Genomic DNA, 20,609 nt, shown 5'->3' with positions numbered 1-20,609 from the left:
AGTAAGAAATCTCCTTCCTAGTCCTTTAACTACTCCTAGTCTTTAAAAAAACAAGGTGGAAAGCTCAGAAAAACAGAGGATCTCAACAGGAGGCCTGTTTCACAGTTCCAGAAACATTTGTTCAAACATTTCTCAAGAAAAGTTGACATTTTGTGACCCATTATGTCGGACTGGGTCTGGGAAGATTCCATTGGCATCAGCGGCTTTTTCACTGTCATAGCATCATAAGAATTTGGTCTTGACTTGAAAGTTGATTTGTATTCAACCATCTGAAAACAAGCAAGGCCAAAATGCCCGACCAAGACCATGAAAAGTAAAAATTGCTCTAGCCACCAAAATCACTACCTTCATAAAGCAACAGTCCCTTTAGGAACCAAGTTTATCTCCAACTAAGTTAGTTTTGTTTTGTTTTCATCTGGAATGAAATACATGCTGTTCCTCTATGTTTATGTACTATCTACAAGTAGAAAAAAAAAGTTCTAGAAAACTTGATGATGAAGTGGAGACCTCAAGAGGTCTGAAGTCCAACCCCCAGTACAGAGCAGGGTTAAAGTCAAAGCCTGATGAAGCTGCCCAAGGTCCTGTCCAGTTGAGGTCTGAAGATCTCCAAGGACAGAGATGCTAGAGCCAGTCTGGGTTAGTGCTCAGTGCTCCGTCACTCTCACTAGGAGGTGGGGTTTTTTGTTTGGTTGTTTTGCTTTGTTTTTTAATTATTTCCTTGTAGTTTGTAGAAATAAGCAACTAGAAGATCTTCCTAACTGATACCTGCGAACATATCCACTTTAAGAGCCAGATGAACTTACATCCAGTCATCTAATGCAAGCAGAAAGGAAGACTGGCTCGAAAGAAAAATAAAAGCTTAAAAAGCATATTAGTTCAATTAGATTCAGGCCTGCTGTCACAACTGAGCTGTTTAATATTTGTGTTCTACTTTTAAACTGTATTTACAGAACTGGCTTCTGAATTGCACCTACAAGTTTCACAAATGCTAAAAAAAAAAAACAGGTAAATAAAATCCACATTACATGCTCAGATATCTACAGTCCCTGTTCTGCACGTGTGGTTGATGCCTCTGGAGTCCCAGCTAAGGAAAAATCCAGCTTACAGAAACTGCACATTTCATAATTACAACTATTCAGAATTCTTTGCTGTTAAAGTATTTCCAGGGTAGCACTTTCCAAACAAAGAGTGCATTTAAAGCTATACACACCTGTAGTATCTTAACTGCAAGGAACTCCCCACGAGCAAAGTGTTTGGGTTTGTGGACCATCTGCAAGTCATTTTAGTTAAGTACCCATCAGTTTCACATTTGATATTGATATTCACATCTAATTAAAAACACATTAAATGTTTATTAATAAAGATATAATTCTTTATACATAAAACATGCATTACAAGACATAACTACTGGATAAAAGCTAAGTAGAGTTTAAGACTGAAATATTCTAACCTTACTATTAAAATGCACCAAAATTATAATTGTAAATCATCTGGAATCTTACCTACTACATATAATTCAGCGTATCTATGATGACATTCCCTATTTTGATGACAACAGTACAATGCGTTATAGAAGAAATTTCCTCTAGGTTTTGTTGCTTTCAAGTTGAAAAGAGTAACTTTGCTTACGCGATCATTCACAAGCGTATACTGACTTTCTGGGATTTCTTCTGCTAAATTCAGCCACCAAACAATCTTCCTTGACAATACGTTCTTGTTTTTGTTTTTATAGATGCAATGAAATGAAACATTAGAACCAACACTGGTCAGTATCTTAGAAGGGAAGTACAAGACTTCAGCTACAAGGAAGGAAAAAAGTCCATTGAGATCAGAATCAGAACAACAACAAAACATATGTCAATAGAAAATCTTTATTATCCAGTTGTATTTCTAAATCACCTACTTCTTCCAGCTTGATTATTATTAATCATTACAGGGCAGAGGAGCAGAAATAGGCCGTTGACTGTCTCCTCCTATAACTGATGTCTGTAAATTCTGATAAAAATAATCTTTAATATCCCTAGGCAAACAGGAATTAAATGAGCAGAAAATCACTGGGGAGTAGAGTGAAAAACAATGCACAGCAGCATAAGTGAAACAGAGTCATATAGGCTTTTGTAAATTAAATCTTGGGAAACTAGATCAACACTGCTACTTCATACTCAGCCCACTTTTTTTTTAAAGGCATCAGGTCCAACTAAATGAGTGTGTTTATCCACTTTTGAAAAATCATCTTATTTGAATGCTGCAAGAAGTACTTGGAGCCTAGAAAGAGTTAGACTCTGCAGCACAACTCACCAGTGCATACACCACAGATGTTAAAACTGTAAAATTGTCCTCAGGTAGAAGTGAGAGAAAATCCAATTGAGTGAAGAGCAGTGTTTAGGTTTAAAAAAATATATATCCAACTCTCTGAACCGTGAAAGGATGTCGAAGGCATATGCTAGCTGAACCATGACTGTAATACTGGAACATAGGCTTTGAGAGATTTGCAATTCAGAAGCACAGAAAAATCAAGCTTTCCAATAGTTAGTAATCCTGCTCCTATTAAAGTCACCAGGAGATTAATCTCTAAAAAAATGCTTTACAATCTGAACAACGTAGTTGATACCAAATGGTAGCAGTGATTCAATAAGCAATTCACCTAAGCATAAAGACAGTGATTTTGCAAAGCACGTACACATGCATAAGCTCAGCCTCCATCAGTCAAGTACTTTGGGAAGCTGCATGTGTTATACACTGGCTGAAAATGAACAGTTTGTCCAAGAGAGACCCAAAGCCAGCACCGAACTCCTTAACTGGCCAGGTTTGCTTTTTGCAGTTCAGGAACCACCTCAGATATTTTTAGCATTTTTCCAAAACACAGGCCCTCTTAGATAGCAGAGGAGACCTAAAATACTGTCATTGTCAGAGACTTTCTCGTTAAATATAAATCAGAACATGAAACTAGTCAGCTGTACAAACATGTAACTGCTTGATTTCAGCATATACTCTTCTGGCAGTAATGTGCACACCTGAATTCAAGGCAGCATTCCTGTTAACAACTACCAGCTGTGCTGCACACTCCACTGTTCTTCCACTGGCTCATCCCAACATTGGCCGTTGGGAAAATATGTCAATTTGAGCCTCCTGCAGTGAAGAAATTACTCTCTCTATGCTGAATTAGGCTTATCACAATGGGGTTATTTTGCTGATGAGATGTATGTTTAATACAATTGCATATCCCATAACAGGATTACAAAAAATAAATAAATCTAACAGTATCTACCTCTTTTACATACATATTTGTTTCTCAACACGCTCAGAAACCTCTTCTGAAAATAAGAGTGTATGTGTACATGAGAGAACATTACTCTGTTTTGCCTACAGCTACCAGGTGTACACGTATGCACCTAGATACCAAAATGGGTTACATTAAATCTACAAACCCTAATCTGTATTCTGCACTTTTACTTCAGCTACAGAGCCTCGTGCTAAACTAAAAGTTAGAGAAAGCATTAGGAGAAAGTTTGGTTGTTTTCTTTTAAATTGAGTAGAAAGTTAAACACTGCTGTCTTTTGAAATGGAAAAGCCCTTAGAAAAAGAGCTTCTGGGTCTGAACAGGTGCTTGGTGAGCAAGCAACAGGGCACACACGGAGGTGTCATGAAGCTGACTGTGCAGTCTCCATGCATTAATCATTCCATGCAAATTTTGTGCCAAGCAAAGAGTAGGATCTCAGGTAAAGTTATGTCGGAAGAGATGCAGCAGGTTAAAGAGTTTCCAGAGGAGTTTTCAGCCCAAATCATGCACATAGTGTAGTGCACGTCCCTGGATAACATACTCACATACAGTGATTCCACAAAACAAAACAAACTGGAAAATCTATCGTATTCTGAAAGCCTACTTACTACGCAGGGTGACTGCACATGACCTACCTCCCAATTTCAGATTATATGGTGTGCTCCAGTCACTCCAGAACCCTGGACCATAACGATTCTTGCACCGCACTTGAGCAAAATAGGAGGAATCGAGCAGCGGATTGTCTATGGCCAGCGAGGTGTTTAAAGCAACTTGAACCACCTAGTGGATTATCAGAAGCCATTACTACCACATAATAATTTAGGAAAAAGAAAGGGAAAAGCAGAGGGACAGAGCTGAGCTGACTCACCTGCCAGCCGTTTTGACCTGCGTTTCCAGAGATGTTCACTTCGTACTGGAGGGGAAATGGCATCAGCACGGGGTCAGACCAGCAGATCTTCACTTCACCTTTCTCTGTCATTTCTAGATGCAGGTTTAGAGGAGGTTCAGGCTTTACTGCGGACAAATTAATTGACAAGTTTACAACTAACCTCACTGCCTGTGACTGCTGGCTGTAATGATTTACCAATTCTGAAATTTCTTTTCTTTAAGTTCAGTTTTCAAGAGTTGCTCTACAGATAACGTGTGACAGAGCAATGTCATGTAATATTACTGGGACGTGTACTCCTACAGCTCCCCGGGGTTCACTGAGTAAGAGCCTGCACCTAGCAATACTGGGCTAGATACAAAGTGGCCACTCTTTGATTTCTTTGCTCAAGTCACCTCATTCAGGTGGTATTACTGGAACGTGACTCAGTTTACTGTACTGAAAATAATAGCAGTTGTTCAAATTCAGTATACTAAGTCAGAACTTTTTTTTTTTATTACTCCTCCATATCCTCTATACCATCTCAGTGCAATTAACTTACTAAGGACCTGCAGAAATGACTGATGTGGGTGGAGGCTCATAGCTTTTAAAACAAAAAAGTCGTAACTTTTACATCACACTTTTGTGCATCTTACAATATAAATCGTTTTCTCATTCTGCTGCCACCTGTTCTACTGATATATTACCTAAGTATTCAGATTTTCACTTTCCAACTATTTTTTTAACTCAGCTAAATCTTGGTGAAGCACATTCCAATATTATGCATTTTTCAAATATACTTCACTAAGCAGAACAATTTAATAACATCATTTTTAAACACTGGCAGGCTTGACTCTGAATTTTTAATTTTTTCCTGTGGCATTACTTAAAAGCAACATGATATATGTGCAACCTCTCACCTTCAAAACTATCTCACCCAGAGACTTTTAGCTTGCCCTGTCTGCAAAGCACATCAGTTAGAAAGAAATTTATAAAAATTCTACTTTTTCCCCCTCAGCTGACAGTGCCTACCTTTTGAACTTTGCCAAGATCTGTAATAACTGTGCATACTGGAGAGCAACACCTATCAAATTCATTATGTCAGTAGGGTTTTCACTTGATTAAATATTAGAGGACTGTCTTTCAACTTGGAAAGTGCTGGAATTGTACGTGTAAGGAAGAAAGCATCAGAACAACAGAGCTGCTTGAGAGAAGAGAGAGTCTTAACTGCAAAGTAAGATTAAGAACAGGTTTTTTTCTTCCTCACTTTTTAATTTAAGTCCTCAGCAACACAGAAAGTTAACCTCCACCACTGCCCCAAACTCAGGCACAAAGAGGCCCCAATTAGAAATAAAAGCTCAAGTATGTTGAAGGTTGTTGGCCTTACTGACTGTGGTTTTGTACTAGACCTTCAACGTGAGTTAGACAGCTAAGAAATGTGTACGGCACCATCCTGAACAATTGAGACAGCACCAGCAAGTCTTTTCCTATTCTGCCTGTGCACTCCTTCTCCACAAAAGACATCCTGCTCCCCACTAAAAAAAAAAAAACATTTAAAATGTAGGTAATGCTTACCGATGTCTGTGGGCTTGACTGCCATCAAAGGTGACCAAAGAGGTGTTACCCCAGTCACAATCTTCAGCCACATGATGTAGGTGTAGTTGAGTCTTGGAGACGGCACGCAGCATTCACACTTGCCATACTCACTGCAGCCACACCGAGCAGCCACGGCAGTCCCCTTTAGAGAGCTCGTAGACGCATCTCCCAGCGGCAGATCCGATCTACAAAGTAAAACAAACAAACAGAACAACAACAAAAAAATGGATTTTTTTCTCAACGCTATTTCAATAGAGGAGATTTATCCTCTGGGTAAAGTTTATTTAAAAAAAAAAAAAAACAAACACCTGTAATGAAAAAAGTTAAAAAGACAGTAATTGTAACTAATTGTGTTTGCTTTGCTGTTTCTCCCTTTTTAAATGGTTTAAAGCAGTTAAGATGATTTAATGAAAAGTATTCCTAAGGACTGACCTTAAAACAAATGCATTACCATACCAGATGAGACCTGTAGTTCAGTCAGACTAGTTTCCAAATCCCGGTGGTAACCATTACTAGATACTCCTTGAGCACACAAAGTTAGTTACCCTACCCTGGACTAAATGCAGCTCTCTGCCACTCCCATAGAGATTTCATTTGAAATCCTACTTGTGGGGCACCAAAATAAAATCTAAACAAATGTAATGTTCATTCTAGCTTCTGCTACCATTAAACATTATAAGTAATATAGTAGATAAAATCTCTTATTCAAGTGAAAAACAGTATTTGTAATAACAACGGGCTAAAGAACTTCACCATTCAGAACATACATTAGTACTAATTTTCAACAACTTACATTATTCAGGAAAAAAAAAACCAGACACCTGTGTTCTCCAGAATTATTAATTCTGTGCTGATGTTTTCTAGAAACAAATTTTTTCATCTATTTACTGTATAAAGTGCTCTACGTAGGAATGCAGGCACAACCAGAAGAAAATCCAGTGGGTCCGTACCAGGCACGTCTTTCGCCCCTTTGTGACAGAAACTACCAAGGTCTCACTTGTACACTGAAGGCTTCTCCAACACCTCGCTGCCTCTCCAGGCAACTATGCAAAGCAGAAGAAAATTCTAAGCCACTTTACCAGATGCACTCCCAGGGGAAGATAGCCAGATACTGAGAAAGAAGGTAATGACCTCTGCATTTCAGCGAGCTGGCAAGACACAGGGACCACCTCACAACACCGAGTTTGGGATAAGAGTGGATCAGCGGATGACAGCTTTCTGAGGGGCCCCCACATCACCTCATTCCAAATTGCTAAGCCAGGACTAAACACACGAGTCTCGATTACAAGCAGAACAACAGAAAGCCAAAGTATTTTGGAGAACAGCTACAGCGAGGGATTGCACGAGCTGCCTGTCATCTCCAGTTTGGCTGCAGACGGATCCAGCCACAGAATAACCATTGTTCCCAAACTGCAAATACTAACTGTAGAGGAGTTTATGCTTATACAGCCCTCAGAAGTTCAGGAGAGGTCAGCGTCCTCATTCAGTAGGGTGAGAGGAGGAACTCTGGATAAACTTAAAACAAAGCAACAGGCTGTTAAAAAATGGAGTTTCCTATGAGACTTGCAGCACACAGAGAGCTATAAATCCTAGTTCAGGAAGCACTTCACATCTCACAACAGTAGCCACATCCAACTTGTTGTGGGGGGGAGGCAAGGCAGAGGGCTTAGCAAATACACAAGTGCATATTGCTGTCCTCATTCACTTCTATAGCGCTGGCTGGGGAATCAGAGAGATTTGTCTTGGCACTGAGGGATGAGCAAAAAAAACAGACAGGTACTAAACACACCGACTCTTGTGAATGGATTATAAGTGCCCACCTCTGACATTCACGAGAAAACTAAAGAACTGAAGTTAAGCTTTCCACAGCTTACAGAGAAGGGAAGGAAAACGTGCAAAGGCGATGTGAGATGTGACTAAGATGGAAACAAGTGGCTAAAGCACAAGACACAACAGGAGAAAAAAATGTAATAATGCTTGCCCTGAGCCACAGCGTAATTAACATGGGCATATGTCCAACGCCTGCTTTTCTTTTCTACTCCAAGCGTCATTTTCAGTTGTGCAGGGACAGTTCTTTTAGTCAACACATTAAGTTAAGGCCTCCCAGATGTTTTCACACATACTTCAGAAAGTGCTGATACTTTTGCTAAATTAATTTGTGGCCCTGTACTGAATTTTTAGACTTTAAATGAGAAGCTGAAAAATCTCCCTCCAGAAGTTCAAATTATTTCTTGCAACTGGAACATCTGACTGAAAACAAAGGGTCAGAATTGTTTTAGAAGAGATACAAGAAATACAATTCTCCTATTTTCAAGAAAGGTACAACAGCACATTTGGGTAGCTACGTTAAGGCCTGCCAGAAGTGAGGTCACCACTGCAACACTGCTTTCAGTATTTCTCTATACCCTGCTTGTGCAAGTGCAATCTTTATTAGGAACTGATGGAGCAAGGCTGTCTGGGGTTCTATGGACTTTCAATAAGTATATATAAACGCACGTGAAATATAGTAGCTCTAGGTCGACACTTCTTTGAACAAGCTGCCCCTTACCATCACAGGACATCTGATGGCTGCCTAGCTCACGGGATGCCAAGTCTCTAAGGAAAGGTTCGTATTCTCCAGCTAAGGAACACTCCACGTATAAATGATGTGCTCAACCGAGGCATCAGGAGGTAAATTGTGTGATTTCTCCTTCAGAACACAGGAGCCTAGGCCCAGAAGTCAAGCAGTGCCCCACAGGTACTGCGAACAGGTCAGAAACACGAGCACACCCTATACATCACCATCCACCGAAAGGGCAAATTATAGGCAGCGCTCAAAATTCAACCGGGAGCATTCATCTGTGTCACTGCAAAAGCATCCCCAAGGCTAAGTGATTTCGGTTAATGTAATTACCATCAAGGTTTGCAGCATTCCTAGAATACATGCAACTGGAAAGATCATTCACTTTTGGGAGACAATTAACCTAATTTGTCTCATTATGTTTCAGAATAATCTTTCTCCTCCCAAAGACACGCTGCCGGGGAAGGTAAGAGCTCCATCACAGCACTGTTTCAGACAGAACAAAACATCTTCTATTCAAAGTAACTTGGTATTACTACAAGCAGGCAAACTGTGGATGTGTAAAAAAAAAATACACACCTCTAATCCTGAAAAACTTAAAACTGCTGAGGACTCAAACTTTGTGATTCTTCTAGGTCATTATTTTCATACATTGCTTGTTTTATATGTGAGAATTCTGGCCTAAGCTCCAGACTCCCAGGGAGTAACACATGCCAGGAATGCATATTTTTAAAACTGGGAATGTTTTCAAGGTATTTTGGCTCATGCAAATAAAATGTTAAGGTATCAGCAAGCCAAGAGGGGAAGCTGTCACCTTAACACAATCTGAAATGCTTCGCTAGCTGTTCCCCCAGAACACAGGGACCCTAAAAGAAAAATATTAATGTTAAGTCCTGGAACTGAAACATGTTCTCTGGTGTCAGGGACTGCACTGCATTTTGCCTTTTCAGCTAAAAGTAATCAAATGCAGAAATGCCACAAGTACTCTAGGGAGCCTTTAGGGCCTCCTCTCATAAATCGCACGATAGTTACTGAATTCCCTTCATAATACAAAGAACCTCTTCATACCAGCTGGGACCTGAATCTGCTGTTCCAGGGATGTTAGCCGTACCTAAAAAAATCAATATACAGATTACTATGCTAGGATTACTGGCTGAGATTTTTCTGCTGCAGTTGAGACCGAATGGAACAGAGGTGAAGTCAGATCTGCTTCTCCCACAAACACACACGTAGCGGTATGCCACAAAGCAGAGTGAGGAACACTCAAAGTAGGAACCCACTCAAAATCTGGTTTCAGCTTTAACGCGTGATGCCAATTAAACAACCACACTTATTATCAATTAATAGTGTTGCTTCCTACACTGACTACAGATATAAATTTGTGGTAAGTGGTATCTGTCATCCAGTTCTGTATTTTAAACAGAAGTTGTCACCTGCAAATTCAGCACGGCCAACTACTTATACTTAGCTTGTTTCCTGAAGAAATTCAGTCTGCATGTCCACACTATTCCTTCCAACCTACCAATAATGCAGGAGAAAGTGTGGTTTTGGAAGTGGAATCAAATAGATCAATTTACAATCAAATCAGACAGGTTCTGTATCAAAGATGTGCCCACCCCCCAGTCAGGACGATTACCATGCACTGCCATCACATGGAGTATTTATGACGGTGACAACTACGCAGGTGAGTGCTGCTCAGCAGCACCGGTGTGATCACAGCAACATTTAATACAATGCCACGTCACATAATTACTTTGAGAGAACATTATGGTCAAAAGCATCAAAAAGGCAGAACCAAGATCACAGCTTTAGAATTAAGCAAGTGTAAAAGCAAAGATATTTTAGCAAGTCAATAGGGATGTCACTAAAGCATTTCAAGAAGCACAGAAAGAACAGAGGAGAGGGGCCCTCCAAGCTTATCGTTTCTCATTCAAAAATAGAACCACATGCTTTCCTCTGCACTGCCTTTGATTACTTTGAGATAAGGCAAGGTATAAACTGCATCATCTGCTTGTAAAGCTAATGCTACTAATGTGCTGCAAGCCTGGGAGACTAATGCTGATGTTTTTGAAAATGCTTTCGGATTTCTAATGCCAACAGTGAGAAATTTAAGTCTGTACTTACACAGCATATAAAAGATTAACCTTCAAATCAGGTCCCAAGTGTAGCTTCAAAAACCGGAGGCTACAAACTAACAGATCCAGCGTGCCTTTAATCCAACATTCAATGTTCCAATTTGAATCTAAACAAAAGGAAGAGAGAAAACATTTCTGAACTATATTAAAAGCAAAGAACAACTGAAGAGCCAGAGTACAATTCCCTAAAAAAGAGACAAGTAACAGATACTCGTGAAGGCAAGGCTGGACCCCACATATGCAAATGTGTATAAATAGTCCTTTTTTGAACTGGGGACCAGTATACAACCTTAAACACAGAAAAGGCTAACCACTCGTACGGTAACAGCCTGCTGCATTCTGATTATTAGAGAAGGAATATATTTTACATAGCCACAGGGACGAGGCAACAAGGCAAAGTAAGAAATGAAGCTGCTGCTGCTTGAAGATTTTGCTGCTAACACGTACAGCCTCTGTGTGGCTGCACTGTATACACTCTGTTCACACATGCAGTTGCACAGCATATACAACTGCAGCACATTTCATGTGGCAGTCTTTAGAGATTTTTTTTCCCATGGGACAACACTTATAAAACAGAATTCTACTCTGCCTAAGTCAGCAGACCACCAGGTCCCTATGTTGCTCGCATAGTGTGGTTTACAGAAGGAGAAAGACAGTCTAGGAAAAGTAATTCCATCAAATCCATGTACAGATATTTACTAAGGCACAGCAATTTAGTCAGGGAAGATGGCACTTGCTGTCCTCCTCCCATCTCCTCCATCCTGAAGGAGTTTAAGGCCCACATCCACCAAAAAAAAAAAAAAAATCAAACTCTTTTCCACAGCATCTAAACACCTGTGAAGATCTGGGCTTGCGTCCTCATAAGCAGTGCTACCTGTTCAAAGGGAAAAAAAATAGTTGTCTTTCTACAGAAATGCCGAATGAAGTATGTGCTATTACCATGTTCTTTTGCCTTCCACTGCAGTCTTCCGATATATTATACTATGCTGTCTGCTCTGGATAAAAATTAATACCCATTAAAACAAACAACAAAAAGCTACTAAAAAAAACCCGAAACACAACAACCTTTTTTTTGGAGAACAACTAACTTACCATGCCTTTGACTGAAAAACCTACCTCTTTCCTGAGAAGCAGAGATGCTTATTTCTGAAGGAATAAACATCCTTGGCTGCATGCTTGCTCTGTACAAAGAACAATCGATGTTGTTATCACTCCAAAGGCAACACAGAAAACTTTCTTCATTCATTAGGAAGGGAGGGTTGGTTTCAGCAGCTCCACGCTCTCTCCTCAAACCAGACCAGCTCTCTACAACTCCAGCAGAGAAAGGACTCAAAACTGTCTCATTCAGCAACATACAGGGTAATGTGAAGTTCCTGGGAAGAATCTGATGGACCATACAACGGGCAACTGCTGCGTGAATGAAGTCTGCAAATAAAAAGACAAAGGAAAAGATACCAAAAATAAAGGTAAAAGTTCTTATCACTTGACAATGAAGGGAGTGGCTGACGTTATACAGAAAGACTTTCATTACAGAAGAAAAAATATCAAATCAATCCCAGGGGCTTATCTCCTCTGAGCTGGAAAGAAAAATTTTGAAAACCATCCCCCAGGAACTGGTGTCACAACTGCCAAATGCCAGCTTCCTCTCCCAAAGTCACTACAACGAACATTTTGTTTTCTCAACTTCTTCAAATAGGTCAAGATCAAGACTGTAGGGGAAGCATCACTTTGGGGTAAACTGGCTTCTATTAATTCAAGATACGCCACATCCTAATTCTAAATTCACACACTTTGCTGGGACTTTTGCAATCCATCTCTTAATAACATGGTGCCATTACTGCAGCAAAAAATAATCCCACTGTAAATGTAACACAGTCACGTTGTAACTGTTAAATTCCACAGAACAGTATTACCAGAAGATACGACTGGACGCAACTATGCAACGCCAGAGCATTATCTGGGAAATGAGATGTAGGAAAAAAATGGTCACAGAATCAACGATCTTTCCATCAGACTTAGTTTCTTCAAAATAAAAGCGCTCCGACCGCAGCCGTAGCTCTTGTTGGTAAGCCATGGCTTGAATTATGCTAACAGTGATTTTGAGAGTGATGAACGTATCACTTTTGGAAACAGCTTACTGTAAAACACTGAATGAATTCCAAAGATTAAAGCTCCAGTTACAGAAAGGCGTGAGGGTGATTTGCGCACTTCTTTGCTTTTAGCTTTCCACTCAGTTAGGGCATAAATATTTTAAAACTCTCATTAGATAGAAATTAATTCATACTCTATGCCTTGCAACATCTAAAATAATAATAAAAATTTTTCTCTAGCACTGTTCGATTAATAGTGCATAAGCTTAATGTAAAAATACAAAATGAAAGGTTTTTAAAAGTAGATGCACGCTACATTAAAAGCGGACACCATGTCACTATGCAGCGCGTTGAAGCGATTCGTTTTGTCTTTACATGGATTTTGTAATGCCAGGCTCCTGAAGGGTTCTGCTCTTTTCTCCTCTCTCATTTAAAAGAGTTTGTGCCTCTGTAAATATCAGCTTCATTAGGCTCCCTGGCACCATGTGGAGGATTCAGTTGACTGAACAGACTATTAGTCCAAAATACATGATTAAAAGAAGAACAAATGAGTAAGTGACGTGACTGCCTACGAAGCAGGACAGTTAACCAACATACTGCCCAATTCACGGAGTCAATTGAGGGGTGCAAAGAGATTCCTGCCAAGTCACCTTTCTCCTAAAAAACATACTCTCCCCTCTCTTATCCCACTATCAATACCACAGGATTAATTAAATCCCGTAAATCAAAATGTATGCAGCTACTTGCCATTTCCACAGACGTGTTTAAAAATAAAAGAATTACAATGAATTACGATACAGAATGTTTAGCATAGGCTTGCTACAGCTCTTAAAGGCCTGATATCACAGCATGCGTTAAGAACACTTCCCTGCTCCAGACAGAACTGTTTCTCTGTGGCACGGACACATGGGAGGCCATCACACATGGATCTGCCTCTCGAGTAGAGGTGTATTTAAGTGCCTGGGTTAAGAGAGCTACAAAGATGCTAACCACTGGTATTTGCTTATTTGGACACAGAGATGGCCAGTCAATAGATGCACTGATTTTCTGTCATTGCAGGCCACCCGTTAGTGACACAACAGCTCTGAAGCCTAATAGAAACCCCCTGAAGCATCCAGGTTTTCTAATGAAAAGGTACACAACATCTTTAGATTACGTAAGGTATTTGAAAGAAGAATTTGTCATCAACACAGTATTTGACACTGTACGTACACTGTCTAATGATTTCTTCATCTTTCATGAAAATAAAAGATACAGATTTTGAAACTAACTTCGTCGGATCATGGTACCTGCTTTCTCCATGAACATTATCATCAAGTCTTTAAGTAGCTCTTTTTTCAATCAAAAAAAAATGAAAGGCAAATACCATCTGTCCCTGAACAGCATACACCAATATTGCTGTGGACATTTCGCAACTAGAAAAACAGCTTATTACATTCGTCAACATTTACAGTAAATTGAGCACCTTTTAACAGCATTGTGCACATGAAAGAAAATGTCAGCCACCAAAAAAAGCAAAGCTCAAACTCAAAGTGACGCCTTGGTACACTGAACTAAACAGAAACCTTGCGGTTCCAACGGAACCTGGGTTTTCCCATCTGCTTTTGGGCTTGCTAGGCTTGTTCCTTGCTAGGAACAAAACTCGTGTGAACTTCTCATCTTCCCAAATTTTGAGTGAGGCATTCATTTGAATGCATTTTGACCCACCAGATATATTCCATTGATGTATCCTGATCTCACAGATCAACTGCGCTGCTTTTTGGGATAACGTACAAACGTACAGCCCTGAAAGTATCAACATTTCAGCTCTGCACAACGATAAATCAGGACCTTTGCATATACTAGCGGAATATTGTGATAAGATCCTAATGCAGTAACACGACTTGAAACACCACCGCAGAACAGAAATCGGGAGTACTCTTCATTCTAAACAATTCCCAACAGATTTATTTTTAACACTGTTAACTTACCCAACAGCACAGCCGTGGTCAGAATGACTTGCCAATACATCTTGTTTTGAAGAGCCAGTCTGAAAAACATATAGAAAATTAACTGAGAATGATAATTATCATTAGGGTTTCATTACAGTGCACTTCTTTTTCTTTGGTCTTCACAACTTTATAACAGAAAGCAACAACAAAATCAGAATGTCACATAATAAAACTCATCAACATTGCTTAGCATACCAATTAAATATCAGTGCAGCTTTTCTTACATCCTTAGAGCTATATAGCACCTTATTCCTCCAGGCTGACTGTTGGTCACTTTCTGGGTTTGGTAATCTGAAAGGCACTATGAACCTAAAACATAAAAATGCCCAAGGGGTACTCAAGTATCTCTTCCCCCAAGAAAAGAAAAAAAAAAGAGTGCAGCATACACAAAAGCACCCAAACATCAGTTTGGTGAAGAGTCTACTAAACTTTACACTAATGTTTAAATACTTTTCTTTCATTTGAGGTACTTTGTTCTTTTTGATTTTCACCCTTTAGCCACACAAATTCTGTTGAAGCCCAAATATAAGCATTTTTATACTTTAAGAAACAGTTTGACAGAGGATATCAGACTAAAACATGCAGAATTTGGTTGCCTTTGTAGTTAACTAGAACTGGATGATCAGTAAAATTTACAGATCGAGTCCGACGGAGAATGTTATGGCAAGAACTAAGATTCAGGGAGTCCCTCCAAAGGCGTTCTCATTCCTTACATAATTTTGAGAACAATTTCCTCGAGACCGTCGATGCTGCCAGGAGAGCCGGTGCCAACGTATGTAATCCCCTGGCCTTTCGGTTTGGGGCAGCACGCACTGCACCACGCGGCGCTGCACGATGATACGTGGTCTCGGGAGCTGCATGGAAGCAAATTGCCGCGGTGGTGGAGGAGCAGGAGGGAAGCAGCAGGGCACTCCCCGCTCTTCTGGCCTGCGCAGAAGGTGAGAAATCCTCGTTGCCTCACCCTGGGCAGAGCCCCAGCAAAGCCACCGCGGGGCAGAGGGGCACCAGCACACGGGAACCGGTGGCTGCTAATAAAGCCAAGGGGTTTGGCTGCGGAAAGGAAAGCTGCTCTGTGCCCAGACTACACCCAGAACTATCCCTCCTCTCCCTTAAGTCCCCGCCGGAGACTAACCCGATCATGCAGGGACCCTGACGCTGCTTTAAGCCTTGCCCATGGCTTAAAGTGAAGGCGATTTGCTGGGCATGGCTGTCTACCTGCAGCAGCAGAGCTCCGAGCAGGGCAGCCACAGTATTTCCGTAGTGTTGTCTCCCTGCGAGTTCTCTTACTATAAAAGCCCTTGGAAATTCAGGGGGGCTGGAGCCAAGCTGTTCCTTCAGCACACGCTGTCCTCTTTTTGCTCTGAAAAATGAGTCAGTCCCGTCCACTTTTCTCCCCATTCACCCAGGTTATAATCAGACTACCTTTTAAGCTACATTTTGATCAATTAAAGAGGAAAGCTCAAGATTTCAAAGGCAGTGCTCCACAATCCCTACTTCGGAGGAAAATTTGCCTCTCAGCAGAGCTGTTATCAGGCCAGCCTTCCCTGTATATCTGCCATTAGCCAATTTCCTAATAAGCAAGCCATGAAGGCCAGCGGAATTAGACTAGCTACAGCCTTCTATTAGGCCTGCCATTTCACGAAGATACAGGCTGGGATTATTTCCAAAAGCCTATGATGAAAGTTACCTAGTTTTTTCAAAGTTTCTGACTGGAGGAAAAAAAAAAAAAAAATGCTTTTAAAACAATTTACTTGGCTTAAACATATGCCATTCCCATTATTAAGTCTACAGTTTAATGAAAGCCAGTCCATTTTCCTCTTTTATAGGCGCAACAAAAATTTGCAGTTCATAGCTCAACCACTTCTCAGTAGGAACTGGCAGAGACCGCTTCTGTATGTTGTGCAAGAAAATCAGACCTACACACCAAAGGCTTATAAAGTTATTGGTATGTCATGGACGTTACTGAAAATGTCTTTAGAGCTCTCACTCTGAACACAAGTAAAATATTTCCACCAACAAAAGCTCTAAATGGTCCATAAAGTCACGGCCCATCAGTCACTCTCCCGTTGCGAGATCCCACACTGAACGAAGCTAAAGCTGCCACCCAGGTACCTTAGCCCTTCTGCTCCTAGATGTTTAAAGAAAAGAACCTCTATTTCAGCAGCCATTCGCATTTCACTGTACTATTTCAAAGCAGAACGTGCAGCATCAGTGAAACACCATCTCTCACTTGTCCCCGGATGCAAGAAGGCAATACCTCGCACAGACTGAAAGGAAAGCAACCGCAGATGCCCAGGACCACGAACGCTTCAAAGAAGAAAGCTGTAGTTATGCAGCCTCCTGAAGATAACAGCATCTTCACTTCCTGCTGCCATATAAGCATCCAGATAGAGAAATCAAAGCGATTCTGATATCAGCACTAATTTAACCATAATTAACAATGTTTGGGCCAGAAGTCAAAAACATAGCTCAGACCACTTCAAGACATTTTCTTTTTCTCTTGCATCGACGTAAGCGGATACCACAAAGCTGCTGCTTTTAACCTCTGGTCCCAACAATACGCACAAACAAAAACCAGTGCTGAGCGGGATCAAGAAAGCAACACAAACTACAAGGCATCGGCATGAGCTCCTTTTTGGTCCACTGAGCATCCCTCCTGGATGCTTTGCACAGGGGCTGGGTAAAAAATAGCTACCTGCAGGTAATGCCCAGGACACGACCAATGTCCTACTGGACTGGGCAGGAGTACTAAACACTTTTTCCAGTGAGAATATCGAATTTACCATAAATCCTAACTGCACTGTAAGAAAGACAAAAGTTTTACAAGAAGAGTTAAAGGAACTGGAAGTTTAATAAAGGAACATTATGAAACCTTGTAACTACAGCTCTGTCCTGGAGAGAGTTAACACAGCGAGGACAAATGGTTTTGTGCACGGTGGGGGAAGTCTCCACACAAATGGGAAGAATCGGGGCCTGATTTAACACATTGGCCATAAGATGCTGCAACCTGAAACCACCAAGTTTGTTGCTGCGTAGAAGATGACATTTTCTAGTTTCTGACTCTCCCTCTCCATGCTCACTGATGCAGAAAAAACTTCAATTAGGGAGCGTTCAATGGGATTTTTGTCAAGGCAGGAAAACAAAACAGCAAATACAATAAGCGAGGAGTATGATAGTGAATATAAGGTCATCTGCTACAGGTGGGCTGAGAAGTCACACACTTCACTGGCATACTAGCATGGGAAACAGCTTCAGCACGGCCTGAAACATGGCTGGTGATCCACAAGAACCTGCTCAGTGGGCTCAGAAAAACATACTGAGAGTTTGCCCTTGCCCTCTGAAGCTGCCCTTTTCCTCTTGTTTTTCCCCACACAGTTTCTTACCTCGACAGCTTGCACTTCTGCGTGTCTCCCTCCTGAACTACACTCACACCAAAACCAAACCACAAAGTTAACGTGGGAAGGGGACTGCCGTACGAGGAAGGTGTGAGCATCAGCCCAGCCTGGCCGTGAGCGAGCAGCGCGCCCTGACACCGCTGATCTCACCCTGAAGCTCTCACCCAGTCTCACAGGAACAGAGGGACGAGACGAGCAAACGCTGCGGGATCAGATCACAGGAACAGAGGGACGAGACGAGCAAACGCTGCGGGATCAGAGCCTCACATAGCAGCGGTTTGTCAGCGAGCAGTCTCAAACCTACAGAGAGTTACAGAAACTCAGCTGCCAGGATCACATATTTTCCCTCCAGTAATGTACCCACACACATATACAGAGTCTGAACGTTTTTTTTTTCCTTTTTCTTACTCCCATCCTCCCAAAAAAAACAACAACAGCTGCTAGTTAATGGGAAACAGGAACATAACACCGCGAGCACACAAACTGTCCCTGACTTTTGCAAGCTCTCTGCTACAGCTGTTTTTAACTATTCAAAAGCTCTCTATGATGCATACAAATATTTGAGCAGTAATGCCTCCATACAGCACCTTCTGGCCTGCTCTTTATGGGTGCTAAGGGGGTTTCCATTCCTGTGGGGTTCTGACAACACCCGTGATTTGTGGTTAACCCTCCTGGGCACGAATTTCTGTTGTCATTTAGCACAGTAGCAAGCAGCATAAATAAGGAGTTCGGACCAAATGAAGCGCACAATAGCCATGAAAATTATTTGCATTGAAGTTTTTGCTTTCGGATCCCACCAGAGCTTTAACCGAGGCAAGTGGAGATGCCCACCTCCCCCCAGCAGACGCAGTAAGACCCGCGGCAGAACTACCCTTGTCTCCGGAGGCAGCAGCAGAAATCCCTGCTGAGGTAACAGGCTACAGGTCCGGTGGTGAAACCCAGCAGCAACACATCCCAAACATGCCCTAAGCACGCCCCAGACAAACCCTGGAGCGGCTTCTCCCCTCGGCTGTGCTGAGGCTGCCCCCAGTTCGCGACACCCGCGGTGCCCCGACCCAGCTCCCCTCCAGCACCCACCGCAGCGCGGGATCCAGCGGCGGAGCCCTCGCAACACCTCAGCAGAGCCCTCACACCCCGGCAGGGCACTCACACCACCTCAGCAAGGCACTCACACCCCGGCAGGTTTATCCCTCTTCAGGCGCTAAGGCTCAGGAGGGAAAGAGGAGAAAGAGCAGAAAGGTCCGGCCGCGGGCTCCGTGCCGCCCGCTCCCGTCACGAGCCGCCCCGCGGCTGCCCCAAGCGCCCCGCTCCCGGACCTACCCCGCTTCGCTCCCGCGGCGCCGGTCCCGGTCCCGGTCCCGGCCCCGGACCCCGCACGGCCCCGCACGGCCCCGCTCGGGGCGCAGGAGCCGCCCCGCCGCGGCCCCGCCTCGCCCTGCCGGCGGCCGGCCCGGCCCCACCTGCCTCCGGCTCCCCCCTCCCGGCCCGCCCCGGCCCCGGCCCCGGCCCTGCCGCCTCGCCTCAGGGACAAGATGTCGGAGGGGCCCCGTCAGCGCGGGGCGGAGCGGGACCGGGGGTTCCCCCGGGCTTTTCAGCTGAATTTTCCTACGATGGCGGCGGCCCGAGGGAAAGTTTGAGCCCCACACAGCCCGCGGGAGGACGGGGGGGCTTCAGCCCACGGAGGCAGCGCCCGCCGCTGCCGGGGGAGGGCAGCGCGGCCGGGGGGAGGCTGACAAGCTCCTGTCATAGCGGCTCCACGCGGCACGGGTACTAAGGAAAGTTAAGGGCCGTTCTTACTTCTTTTCTTTTTCCTCCTTTTTACGTGAACAGGGAACCTTCGGGGAACGACCAGCGCTGCCTGAAGCCACGGAAACGTTTGCTGGGAGCTTAATGAACGCTCGGTTAATCTCGGTGCATCTCGCAGCAGGGGCTGTGCTCAGCAGATGTAAGGGGTGACAGCGGCCACAAGCACAGGCAGCGCTTTCTGAACATGTAGCCTGTTTAATGTGCTTCCCAAGGTTCTCCGAATTTTCACAAAATGATAGGCATAAATGTTGTGAAGTACTGATCCTGACACAAACATACTCGTCAGAAGGACAAAGATTATTTAGTGCCCTAAAAAATCTGACTCAGATGCACTGCGTCTAACTGGCATATAACTGCAAGCAGTGCTGTCCAGTTCAGCTTTGTCTGTTTGTTGAATTACATACCTAAAAGCGAGTGAAGGTACCAGAAGTTAGTCCTGAAAATCCTGTTCGTTAAAGTTGTGAAAATGTTAGTATTACTAGCTAGCCAGAGACTTCCAAGGTGTATGTGAACGTTCGACATAAGCAATTTGTTATATTTAACTATTTGAATCCAAAAGTGTGAACACCACAGTGTTCACCACATGCATTGATGTAAGAATATGATTTTGATCAAGAAATGTGATCTTAAAACCTCAAATAAGACAGATACAAGAAATTTACAAAATAGCCCATCTGTAGATGATTGTTTTAAAAGAACAGTTATTTATAAAGTGTCTCTTATTAAAACCAACAAAAATGTATTTACCCAAGACAGCATGTAATGTTGCTCAAAATCATAAATGCTTTGCCATCAAGTTCAGTGCAGTGATGACTTAACCTGCAGTATTATGGATCATTTGAATTTTATTGATTTTTAAATAGTAATTTGTCCTAAGATTGTTTAAGAACA

At 42.5% G+C, this 20,609-nt stretch overlaps 1 protein-coding gene across 13 annotated transcripts in view; it reads right to left on the bottom strand.

Annotated features, from left to right (window-relative positions):
- The window catches only part of LEPR (leptin receptor), a 39,289-nt gene extending 19,558 nt beyond the window's left edge, over positions 1–19,731 (bottom strand). Inside the window, exons 1-12 of one of the 13 annotated variants that reach the window (XM_048062150.2) lie at positions 19,233–19,455; positions 18,077–18,212; positions 15,231–15,444; positions 14,497–14,555; positions 11,793–11,861; positions 11,553–11,617; positions 10,426–10,543; positions 5,721–5,926; positions 4,149–4,294; positions 3,916–4,060; positions 1,503–1,799; positions 1,211–1,328 (exon numbers count right to left, since the gene is read on the bottom strand). In XM_048062150.2, coding sequence (XP_047918107.2) covers positions 1,211–1,328; positions 1,503–1,799; positions 3,916–4,060; positions 4,149–4,294; positions 5,721–5,926; positions 10,426–10,543; positions 11,553–11,617; positions 11,793–11,861; positions 14,497–14,555; positions 15,231–15,377 — 1,370 coding nt within the window. In that variant the 5' untranslated portion in view covers positions 15,378–15,444; positions 18,077–18,212; positions 19,233–19,455. The other 12 variants (XM_048062148.2, XM_067001865.1, XM_048062142.2 and 9 more) reach the window with 12 other exon arrangements.
- Positions 19,732–20,609: the final 878 nt, after the last annotated feature.

The sequence above is a fragment of the Anser cygnoides genome, chromosome 8 (genome assembly GCF_040182565.1).
Source record: "Anser cygnoides isolate HZ-2024a breed goose chromosome 8, Taihu_goose_T2T_genome, whole genome shotgun sequence".
NCBI classification, from domain to species: Eukaryota; Metazoa; Chordata; class Aves; order Anseriformes; family Anatidae; genus Anser; species Anser cygnoides.
The sequence above is the reverse complement of the archived record's forward strand: the minus strand, read 5'-3'. Positions and strand labels throughout refer to the sequence as shown.